The sequence below is a fragment of the Erinaceus europaeus genome, chromosome 17, assembly GCF_950295315.1.
Source record: "Erinaceus europaeus chromosome 17, mEriEur2.1, whole genome shotgun sequence".
Classification (NCBI taxonomy): domain Eukaryota; kingdom Metazoa; phylum Chordata; class Mammalia; order Eulipotyphla; family Erinaceidae; genus Erinaceus; species Erinaceus europaeus.
The window spans coordinates 5,902,623-5,913,960 of record NC_080178.1 but is presented as its reverse complement, the minus strand read 5'-3'; the positions used below and the strand labels follow the sequence as shown (position 1 = coordinate 5,913,960).

At 47.4% G+C, this 11,338-nt stretch overlaps 1 protein-coding gene across 4 annotated transcripts in view; it reads left to right on the top strand.

Annotated features, from left to right (window-relative positions):
* The window catches only part of LOC103110344 (uncharacterized), a 20,418-nt gene extending 10,337 nt beyond the window's left edge, over positions 1 to 10,081 (top strand). For 3 of the 4 annotated variants that reach the window (XM_060176198.1, XM_060176199.1, XM_060176197.1), the window contains 6 exons: positions 2,645 to 2,755; positions 5,387 to 5,471; positions 5,834 to 5,995; positions 7,294 to 7,476; positions 7,961 to 8,142; positions 9,534 to 10,081. In XM_060176198.1, the coding sequence (XP_060032181.1) occupies positions 2,645 to 2,755; positions 5,387 to 5,471; positions 5,834 to 5,995; positions 7,294 to 7,476; positions 7,961 to 8,142; positions 9,534 to 9,677 (867 nt within the window). In that variant the 3' untranslated portion in view covers positions 9,678 to 10,081. The remainder of the gene's footprint in view (positions 1 to 2,644; positions 2,756 to 5,386; positions 5,472 to 5,833; positions 5,996 to 7,293; positions 7,477 to 7,960; positions 8,143 to 9,533) is intronic. The other variant, XM_060176200.1, reaches the window with a different exon arrangement.
* Positions 10,082 to 11,338: the final 1,257 nt, after the last annotated feature.

The following is an 11,338-nucleotide window of genomic DNA, read 5'->3' as shown; positions in this document are numbered from 1 at the left end:
ACAGCAATAGCAACAGTAATAATAGCAACAAAGACAATAAGCAACAAGGACAACAAAAGGGATAAAAATAAATAAAATTATAAGGGAGAGTACAGGCTTTACTTTCACTGTGGTCAATGTTTATTAAGACCGGGCTGGTGTTTCCATTTGAATTCATGACACATTGAGATTTCACACCATAATTAAACTAGTTTTTTTTTGACGAGTCAACAAGAAAATGCTTCACCCATTCTGCCCTCAATCAGCTGGACCACCACCACACAGTTGCCTTCACTGATTGATTAATGATGTCATGACACAAAGAGACTCAAGACTTTCCACATGTGCAGAGATGTGATTACATACAGAGATGCGTATAGACAGTGTGGTAATATCAAGAACAGCAAACCCTAATGGGGAAAGAAAAGAAATATTTAGCCATCTACTGCTTTTTTTTTCAATTCATTTTTTTTGCCCCACCCATACCCTCAAAGGGACTGGATATTAATTCACCTTGGGTTTCCTCCCAGAACCACAAAGGGGCTACCTTGGTAGCCTGAATTAATTGACCCTCAGGCCCATCCATCCCAAGAGAAGGCCTGCCTAATTGGCCTGAAGTGATTAAGCTAATCAGCTTGCTTGATGGCACCCTTGGCCCAAACTTACACACACACACACACACACACACACACTGATGCCAAGTAGTCTTATCTGCTCTCTTGTCATCTGGAAGTACCCTCACCCATCACCATCATACTCCAGGTATGGTCTATCCCTACAAACAAACAGAATCTGCCCCTAGAAAGGAAGGGCTTTCTGACAGGTGTTACCACATGGATGAGCCCTGAAGGCATCGTTCTGATTGAAAGAAACCAGTCTCAAGGGCACAAACACTGTTGATTCCTGATTCCTCCGATAGGGGATGCCTGACAACATCAGGTGCAGAGATAGACTGTTGCATGTCAGGTGCCAAAAGCCAGAGGGGCAAAGGATGCAAAGTTAGTGTTTAACAGAGACAACATTTTACTTGGGAGAGGTTAAAAAAAAATCTGGAGGTGAATAGCCAGTGATGGCTGTGATAGCCACATGCATGAATTAACTGGAAGCAGGGTCTTTGAAGAGACAAGTGCATCAGAATGAGGCCACTGGGGTGGCCTTAATCTGCATAGTGGGGCTCTTTAAGAGAAGAGGGTATCAAGATGCAGACATCCACAGAGAGATGACACTGTGGAAACACAGAGACAAGATGGCATCTCCATGAGAGAGACTTTGGGAGGAAAAACTTTGCAGGGAGTTTGGAAAACTCCAGCTTCCCAGAATGGGGACAGTAAGGGATCTATCTCTTAGTTCTATGACAGGCAGTGCTAGGAAGAGTATACTAATCCATGTGGAAATGTCATATACAGGGACCCTCAAAATCCTCTCTCCAGATGAGGAAACAGATGTAGACACACACCTACCGTGCTGGAACAAGGACCTCTGCTAAGGATACAGAGTTTGTTTGTTTGCTTGCTTGTTTTTGCTGTTTTGTTTTATCACCAGGTTTGTTACTAGGGCTCAGTGCTAACATTATAAATTTACCACTCCCGGAGGCCATATTTTCCATATTATTTTTTGTTTTCTTTCTACTTTGTTTGAATAGGACAAAGAGATATTGAGAGAGATGGGGAGGTAGGGGGGCAGAGACACATCGGCAGACCTACTTCACCTCTGGTGAAGCATCACCTCCCTGGAGCTGGGGAGTGGGGTCTCGAACCCTGGTCTCTGTGCTTGTGCATAGTGATGTGTGCCTTTAGCTAGCTGTTCCCCTGCCTCCACCCCAGAGCCTTTTTTTAATTGGAAGGTCAGTGGTTTACAGTGAAGTTCTTGGCACGTGAACACAATCTCCCCCATTTGGCCACAAATGTCTGCAAAACACTCTTGCCACCAGCTTAGGTCCTATTCCACCACCATGCAGCAGGATCTGAAAGCCACTTAGCCACCCTTCTCCTTGCTCTCCTCCCTCAAAGTCCTTCGCTTTGTTGCAGTACACAGAACCAGTCCAAGTTTCACTCCTCTCCTGGGGATGTATCCTAAAGAAACAAACACACCAGTCCAAAAATGATCTCCGTGTAGCTGTATTCACAGCAGCACAATTTGTAATAGCCCAAGCCAGGAAGCAACCCAGGTGTCCAGCAACAGATGTGGGGCTGAGTAAGTTTCAGTCTACATACATGCCATGGAATAATACTCAGCTGTTAAGAATGATGAATTCACTTCCTTCACCTCCTCTTGGGCGGAGCTTGAAGGAATCACATTAAGTGAGATGAGCTAGAAAGAGAAGGAAGAATGTGGGATGATCACTCCTGGGTAGGAATAAAACCAGGACTCTTGTCCTAGAGCCATATGCCCCGTGGTGTCCCAGAGCTCAGGCCTCCCTGTGCTCACATCTGTCCATCCTTGCGTACATCCAGACACTCTGCAGAAAGACCTGCCTTGTGGGTTGTCTTGCCCCTCTGGAACCCACGGCCTGACACACAACCGAAGCTGTGTGTCCTGTCAGGGGGACGCATCTTCTTGGTGATGCTGTACGGGGGGTAACGGTCTCCCCATCTATGCACCACTGACAGCTTCTGCCTGTGTCACCGTTCACAGACCCATGCCCTGTGTCCCCTTCTCCTCACAGCTGTGGCACTACGCCTTCTACACTCAGCTCCACGTTGCCCCAGAGAAGCATCCTCTGATGCTGACAGAGTCTCCTACAATCTCAATGGAAGACAAAGAAAAAGTGTCACAGGTGAGGGGACCAGTGGGACTGGGGAGGTCACCCCAAGGAAGGCAGGTGCACCCGATCAGTCCTGTGCCTCCAGTCTGGGTACCAACTCGGGGCGTCATTTTCTCGTTGCTCCACGAAGTAAAGACTCCCCAGGTTTGCTTCGGATCGCAGAATGACAGGTCCCCACACAAACTGCGTCACTTAAGCCATGGAGTGTTCTCTGTATGAGGCTGGGTGACCCGGATTCCCTCCACAAACATGAGGGGGACAGGGGCACCCAGGAGTTCGGCTCATGTGACAGAACAATCAGGCCTGACTCCCCCACCCGCCACCCCCCAGCTCTGTTATCATCATCATCATCATCACCATGTGTTCAGTCTGGCTTGATATTTGAACCCTGACTTAAAAGCTCCTGGCCTCTCTTTCTCTCTGAAGCTCTCTATGGGTGTCTACAGGGATCCTGGGTTCCAACATGCCCCAGGTCTGAAAAGACTCTCTAAAGGCTTATGTGTAAGAGTGGTCCCGAGCGTGACATGCCAGTATGTTTACTGACTGTGACCTAGAACTGACTTCTCTTAGGGTATTTATTGACACAAGTCCGTCTTATAATAGAGCACAGAGTGAGAAACATCAAAAGCGTTTCTCCAGGGGTACACAGGCAGGGCTGGTAATGGGAGCCCACTCGCATGGGGCTCTCTGGCTCTGCGGCAGGCCTACGTTGTGCCCACATCATGACTGCCACAGCCTGACAGCAACAGTGTTTGTCACAGGGAGCAGCTTCAGGCCTTTGGGGAGGGAGGGTCTGTTGACCTGCTAGTAAACTTTGTCTCAATTATCTTTATTTATTTATTGGATAGAGACAGCCAGAAATCAAGAGGGAAAGGGAAATAGTGAGGGAGAATGACAGAGAGACACCCGCAGCAATGCTTCACACTTGAAAAGCTTTCCTCCTGCAGGTGGGGACCGGGGGGCTCAAACCTGGGTCCTTGCGTACTGTAACACACATGTGTGCGCTCAACCGGGTGTGCCACCACCCGGCCCCGACCTGCTAGTAAACTTTTGTCACCCAGTAAAAGCCCATGAGAGAACAGGAATTGGAGCCAGAGGGGAACATGAGTGACTGCAGGTGGCCGGCATACCTTTGTTCTCTGCGCAGCTTCTCAGTGATCATGCATCAGAAAATGAGTTTGAGGAGCCAGACAGTGGCACCCTTGGTCGAGCGCACACAATAAAGTGTGCATGGACTTGAGTTCAACCCCTGGTCCGCACGTGCAGGGGGGAAAGCTTCACGAGTGGTGTGTCTCTCTGTCTCTTTCCCTCTCCCTCTCTCCCCTTCTCTCACAAATTTCTCTCTGTCTCTGTCTAATAAAAAAAATTAAATGTAATAAAAATAAATAAATCACAAGAGTATGAGTTGAAGAAGCTGCACACCATCCCTGGATAAGTCAGAAGATGGACTAGAGGGTGAGCTCATACCAGTCAAGAGCCAGGAAGACATAGCCCCCTGTCTTGGGTGTAAGAAGGAACCCCAGCTGTTGAAAGCAGGCCCCAGAGCACAGCTTAGAACCAAGAGCTCCAGACCTGAGGAGATTCATTAAAAAGAAGGAAAAGTGGGAGAAGAGGAGAAGAGGAAGAAGGAGGAGGAGAAAAGGAGAAGAAAAAGAGGAAGGAAGAGGAGGAAAATGAGGAGAAAAAAGGAGAGAAGAAGAAGGAGGAGGAGGAAGAAGATGAGGAGGAGGAAAAGGAGAAGAAGAAGGAGGAGGAGGAGGAAGAGGAGAAAAAAGAGGAGAAGGAGGAGAAAGAGAAGGATAAGGAGGAGGAGGAGGAGGAGGAGGAAAAAGATAATAAGCTTATGTCATTAAGTAACAGGCTTTATAACTCAGGGCTCTACAACTCCAAGTGACACACTTTGAGAAATTGGGGGTGTCCAACAGTTCACCTTGAACTTAAACCCCCAAGAAGAGACAGATGTGCTCCCATGAGCTACTCCGATGGTCCCAGCTCCCTGACTCCCTGACTGTTCTTTGTGGCCCTACCCACCAGCCTCCCTGCTTTGCAAAGAAGCCTGATAGAAATACGTGCATTCAAGGGAGAAAACAGAGCTACTCTGTAGTCACTGAAGACTTCAGCCTCATCTTCATCCTGTTCACAGGTGGTTTACAGGACATGTGAAGTTCTCTCTAATTTTTTTTTGCTATTTTTATTTATTGAATAGAAATAGGTAGAAATTAATAGGTAATGGGGTGATAGAGACACACAGAGAGAGAGAGAGAGAGACACCTGCAGCCCTGCTTCACCACTTGGGAAGCTTTCCCCCTGCAGGTGGGGACTGAGGGCTCGAACCCAGGTCCCTGCACACTGTAGCATGTGCATTCAAGTAGGTGTGCTACCACCTAGGCCACTATATAAAGTTCTCTAATCAGTCTCTTAACTTTCCCTTCTTGGGGAAGTTGTGAATTCATTTTTCCACACAGGGAAACAGAGGCCTAGCACTCAGTAGGGCAGCACTTGAGTGAAGTGTGACTGTCTTGTAACCCTTTGCTTCTCAGACAAACCAAGTGTCCCTGAAAATAAAGGTAGACCCTCCCCTACAAAGTTAGTGATTGCTAACACTTTCTTTTTTCTTTCTTTCTTTCTTTCTTTTTTTTCCAGATCCTATTTGAGACCTTCAATGTGCCTGCTTTAAACTTATCCAACCAAGGGGTCCTCTCTCTTTTTGCCTCTGGCTACACATCTGGTGAGTGGCCCTCTGCTAATTCTGCACCTATGAGCTGAGCTCACTCCCTTATTAGCTCTGGGACTCCCACCTCCCTCATTGCCAAATAGTCACAGAAAAGTTGGGGAGTTGTGCCCTGTTGTCTTGCAATTTTGTTAGTCATTAAAAGTTGTCTTGCAATTTTGTTAGTCATTAAATCACTGAGGAAGAATTAAAGGGAAAAGAAAAAATAAAAGAAGAGAAGAAAAAGAACAGTACATCCCAAGACCCTCCGGCTCCCCATCTGAGTGTTTCTCTTTCTTCCATGTCCTCCTTTACTGACTTGACAACAGCTAAGAGAGGCTGTGTGGGCCAGATGGCATTTCCAGCGTGTTCTCTTGTAGGAACCATCATCGAATCTGGAGAAGGAATGACGTACTTTGTGCCCATCATTGAGGGCTGTCCATTGCATCTTTCAACCCTCAAGACAGACGTGGCAGGTCAAGACCTAACCTTGTACCTACTGAAGCTCCTGTCAAAGGGAAGGAACGTGTTAGTGGGAACAGGTAGGGAACTAAGATTCTCAGCAGGGTAACGCCCTGCTTCTTGGCTCACTTCTCAGGCGGCTCTCTGTCCTGAAGCTATGGGGCCTGGGACCATAGGGTAAGTGTGTCAGTGCAGTGAACTCCCTCACTGATTCACACTGCATCATCATGAGGGCGGGGAGTGGGTGGGGAGATATCTCTGTAGGGAGAGGAAAAGCTAGGGAACATTCATCCCTTCACCCTTTGGAGCAGGGGTTGGGATGGATGGGAAGCCAGGGACACGGGAGAGGATGAGGCTGAGTCCATCTGACTTTTCACTTCGTTTCAGGATTTGTGTCCCCATCATAGAGCCGGCACAGCACCTCTACTGACAAATCTATCGCTCTGCTCACTGTCCCATCTCCCCAGACAGTGGTCAGGCCAAAGTTCAGCTGAATTCAAAGTGTAGGATAGTAAAAAAAAAAAAAAAAAAATGGCAGGGCAGGCATGTGATGGTGCACCTGGATAAGCACACGCTACAGTGCAAAAGGACCCGGGTTCAAACCCTCGGTCCCCCCCTTTCAAGGGAAAGCTTCTTGAGTGGTGCAGCATGGGGCTTCAGGGGTCTCTCTGTTTTTCTTCCTCTCTATCTCTCCCTTAACCCTCAATTATTCTCTGTGCCTATCCAATAATAAGTAAAAAAATAAATAAAATTAAAAAAAAAAGAATGGAAACCCAGTAAAGCAAGTAAATTACAACAGTATCACAGCGAAAAAATGGTTTGTAAAGATTGACAATTATGCAGGGCTGGCCAGTGGCACACCTGGCCAAGTACACATAATACTAAGCACAGGGGTCCAGGTTCGAGCCCCTGCTCCACACCTGCAGAACGAACTTTTCATACGTGACATCTTATGGCAGGTCCACAGGTCTCTTTCTCTCTCTCTCTCTCTCTCTCTCTCTATCTCTCTATCTCTATCTATCTATCTCCTTATGGCAGGTCCGCAGGTCTCTTTCCCTATCTATCTATCTCTCTCTCTCTCTCTCCCCTCCTCCTCTCTCAACTCCTCTCTGTCCTGTCCAATGAAGTGGAAAACATGGCTGCCAGGAGCAGTAGATTTGTGGTGCCAGAACCCAGTCCCAGCAATGACTCTTTGGTGGGGGTGGAGGGCTGAAGGGGTGTTGACAAAAGTGCAATGACACTTCACAGCTAGAAAGACCTTTCTGTGCATTAGTTTATTCTATCCTTATGATAACCTCATGAGTGATGGATAATTGTACCCTTTCAGAAGATAAACATGGAGACTATCCTGAACTCCTCCTTTTCCTTTCTTGTGCAGTGGACCAGGAGTGCATCCGGCAGATGAAAGAAAAATGTTGCTATGTGGCTTTGAACTTTGAGAAGGAGAAAGGCAACCTGGATCCCTGCACAAAGAAATTCCAGCTTCCCGATGGCGAAGAGATCACACTCGGGCAGGAGAGGTTCTTCTGTCCTGAAGCCCTTTTCCAGGCAGACCTCATAGGTGAGACACTGAGAAGGAGACAGAATGGGGTCACACACACACACACACACACACACACACTCCCACACAGAATAGAAACATTGCTCAGCTCAGGAAATGAATTCTATGTCTGGGAGCAAATACTATCGTGGCAGATGGCATCCATTTCCAAGATTCCGTTGAAGCCTAAGCTGAATATAGGAGCCTAAGCTGAATATGGGCCCCAGGTCACATCAAATCGACGGGGTTTACGGTCAACAACAACATTTATGCCCCTTTTCCATATCAGGGACCTTCATCACTTCTGAAGCGTCCTCCCAGCAGTTGGGGAGTCAGGGACTTGAACCTGGATCCTGGAGCGTGTCCTTGCCCTTAGTATTATGTGCACATAACCGGGAGTGCCACAGCACGCCCCACCCCCACCCCGTTCCAGTTATTTATTGAAGAGATGATCTGGCCCAGTGTCTGACTCCTCTGTCTCATTCGTCCTCCGATCACCCTATAGAGAAAAATAGCCTTGGCATCCACATGTGGGCCTACAAGGCCATTAGCTCCTGCTGCCCCAGCCTCTGGAAGGTCCTCTTCAGTCACATCCTGCTCTCAGGAGGCACCGGCTCCTGCAATGGCCTGCAGCAAAGGTTGCAGAGGGAAATGTCCGAGCTGGTGTCCCCAACACTGGTTGTGAAGGTAACATCCTTCCCCTCCACCCACTGGGAGCTTCCGGGGGTGGGGGGTGGGGCAGCTCCATCAACAGCGACTTGAGGCCTCTGCAAACAGGAAGAGCTTGTAACTTACATGCAGGGAGTGAGAGAGGGAGGGAGGATAAAGGAAAGATGGAAAGATGATATGCGCCGGCACAACATGGAATTCAGTACAAAGGAGCCAGTAGCATCAGAGAGGCAGTGAGGGAAGGAAAGATGGGGCCCCAGAGGGGCTGTGCTCTGACAAGGGCTACTGGATAAATAGCTAGGAGGAAAAGGACCTCAGAATCACACAGGTGTCAGAGGGTAGGGATACGGAGGGAACAGCCCCTGCAGAAGAGGCTCACAGCTTCAGAGTGGGAGAAAATCAACTTAAGAGGTGTTCGCACAGAGAAAGATCAGGGCAAAGCAACCAAAGCTCTGGACCACAATGAGGAAGGAGGATTCTCTAGCTAGTGTGATGACTTCTTTATTTGCTGGGTTTTTTTTTTTTTTTCTTTTTCTTTTTAATTCCCCAAATCCTTTTACTGGAGCAGTGTTTATAGGACAGCCATTCACACAGGAGCATAGTTTTTTCTTTCCTTCCTTCCTTCCTTCCTTCCTTCCTTCCTTCCTTTTTCTTTGGGAATTAATGGTTTACAGTTAACAGTGAAATGCAGTGGTTGTACTCATGTAACCTTTCTCAGTTTTCCACATAGTGATTCAACTCGCTCCAGGTCCTCCTCCACCATCATGTTCTAGGACCTGAACTCCCCTCTCCCCCATACTCAGGGTCTTTTACGTTGACCCCAATCCAAGTTCTGCTTAGCGTTTTCTTATTTTTCAACTTCTTCTTTTTTTTTTTAAAATAAGGGCCATTGCAGCAGGCCACTGGGGTGTGTGACTACCTGCAGGATTCTTTTTTTTAAATAAATATTTTTATATATTTATTTACTTATTCCATTTTGTTGCCCTTATTATTTTATTGTTGTAGTCGTTGTTGGATAGGACAGAGAGAAATGGAGAGAAGAGGGGAAGACAGAGAGGGGGAGAGAAAGACAGATACCTGCAGACCTGCTTCACCGCCTATGAAGTGACTCCCCTGCAGATGGGGAGCGGGGGGGGGGGGGGCTCAAACTGGGATCCTTAAGCAGGTCCTTGTGCTTTGTGCCATGTATGCTTAACCCGCTGCGCTACGCCCAACTCCCTTCTTTTTTAATTAAAATTAGTGATTAAATAATGATCGACAAGATAGTGGGATAAGAGGAGTGTAATTCCATATAATTCTCACCACTAGAATTCCACATCCCACTGCTTCTCTCTTTCCCTTTGACCATTCCTTCACACTCTTCCTCTTCACGAACTTTCCTCATCTTCTGCCTCCCTCACCCCATACAGGTGTCCACCTGCCCGTTTTCTAGATATGGAGCCTGGATAGGCGGCTCTATCCTGGCCTCACTCTCCAGCTTTGAGAACATGTGGATCACTGACAAAGAATATAAAGAGAACGGCCTCTCCATCATCAGGAGGAGAAGCTACTGACGGCTGTGCAACCCCATCACCACCATCAGCACCATCTCCAGGATGGACACTCAGCTGAGCTGTCTCAAAGAGACCTCACAAGCTACTGTAATGCAAAGAGCGCCCCGACCTCAGTTTAAATTTATATATATCAATAAAAGACAGCTCATTACATCCTGGAAAATGCTCAGTGCTCACAAATACCCGCTGTGTGAACCAGGAGTAGTGACGGGGAGTTGGGTATATCAGAGAATGCTGTGTTGCAGTAACACATATCCCCAACAGCTTCCTATCCTAAGGCATTTCTGTTTCTCCCTCGTAAGGATTTTCATGAAGATCAGTGAAGCTCTTGCCTCCTGTGTCCTCTCTGCAGCCTGTCTGGAGACAGGTGGCCATGGGGGCATAGTAAACTGAGATCCGACCCACGTGTGATGCCTGGTTTAATGAAAACCTCAAGAATCTATACGCGGAAGTGAAATTGGATCCAGGCAGTGGCACACCCAGTTAAGTGCACACATGACAGTGTGCAAGGGCCGGGGTTCAAGCCCCCTGTCAGGAAAATACTCTGGAATTCAAGGAGACTGGAACCTAGGTGGGTGGAGGAGACAAAAGAGTTTATTCAAGGGAGCCCAAGAGTTCAGATCACTCTGAAAACCCCCACCCTGAACGGATGTGTCAAGGTGATCTTTATACCATGACACAGAAGCAAGCTAAGTTAGGTTACAGAAGCAGTTCGAGGGAGTCGGGCTGTAGCGCAGCGGGTTAAGCGCAGGTGGCGCAAAGCACAAGGACCGGCATAAGGATCCCGGTTTGAACCCCGGCTCCCCACCTGCAGGGGAGTCGCTTCCCAGGCAGTGAAGCAGGTCTGCAGGTGTCTATCTTTCTCTCCCCCTCTCTGTCTTCCCCTCCTCTCTCCATGTCTCTCTGTCCTCTCCAACAACGACAACAACAATAATAACTACAACAATAAAACAACAAGAGCAACAAAAGGGAATAAATAAATAAAATAAATATTAAAGAAAAAAAGAAAAAAAAAAAAAAGAAGCAGTTCGAGCAATGTTTGCAGTTAGTTTTTCATCTAGCTCAGGGTTCCAGGGGATCTGTTTATCAGGACCAGGAGTGAGGTAGTGGGTAGGCTTGCTGGAATTCCCCTCCAGCTAAAATTTTCTGAATTCTCTCTAGTTTCCCTCTCACCGCTGGTCCCTTCCTGTAGGAAGGGGAAAGCTTCAGGAGTGAGGAATCAGGGCTGCAGGTGTCTCTCTGTCTCTCTCCCTTTTTATCTCTCCCTACCTCCTCAGTTTCTCCCTGTCTCTACCTAATAAATAAATAAATAATGCAGAGAATGACAGGAATGTGAAGAACAAAAAGAATACCCAGAATATGAGGAATTGTCTTAATGAGTTAAATGATAATTACTCAATGTTATATTTGGTTTAAAAGAAAAAAAAAAAAAAGAGCTGGGCAGTAGCAAAGTGCACAGTGCAAAGTGCAAAGTGCAAAGTGCACATGGCCTGAAGCGCAAGGACTGGCATAAGGATCTGGGCTCAAGCTCCAACTTCCCACCTCCCCACCTTCAGGGGAGTCGCTTCACAAGTGGTGAAGCAGGTCTGCAGGTGTCTGTCTTTTTCTCCCCCTCTCTGTTTTCCCCTCCGCTCTCCATTTCTCTCTGTCCTATCCAACAA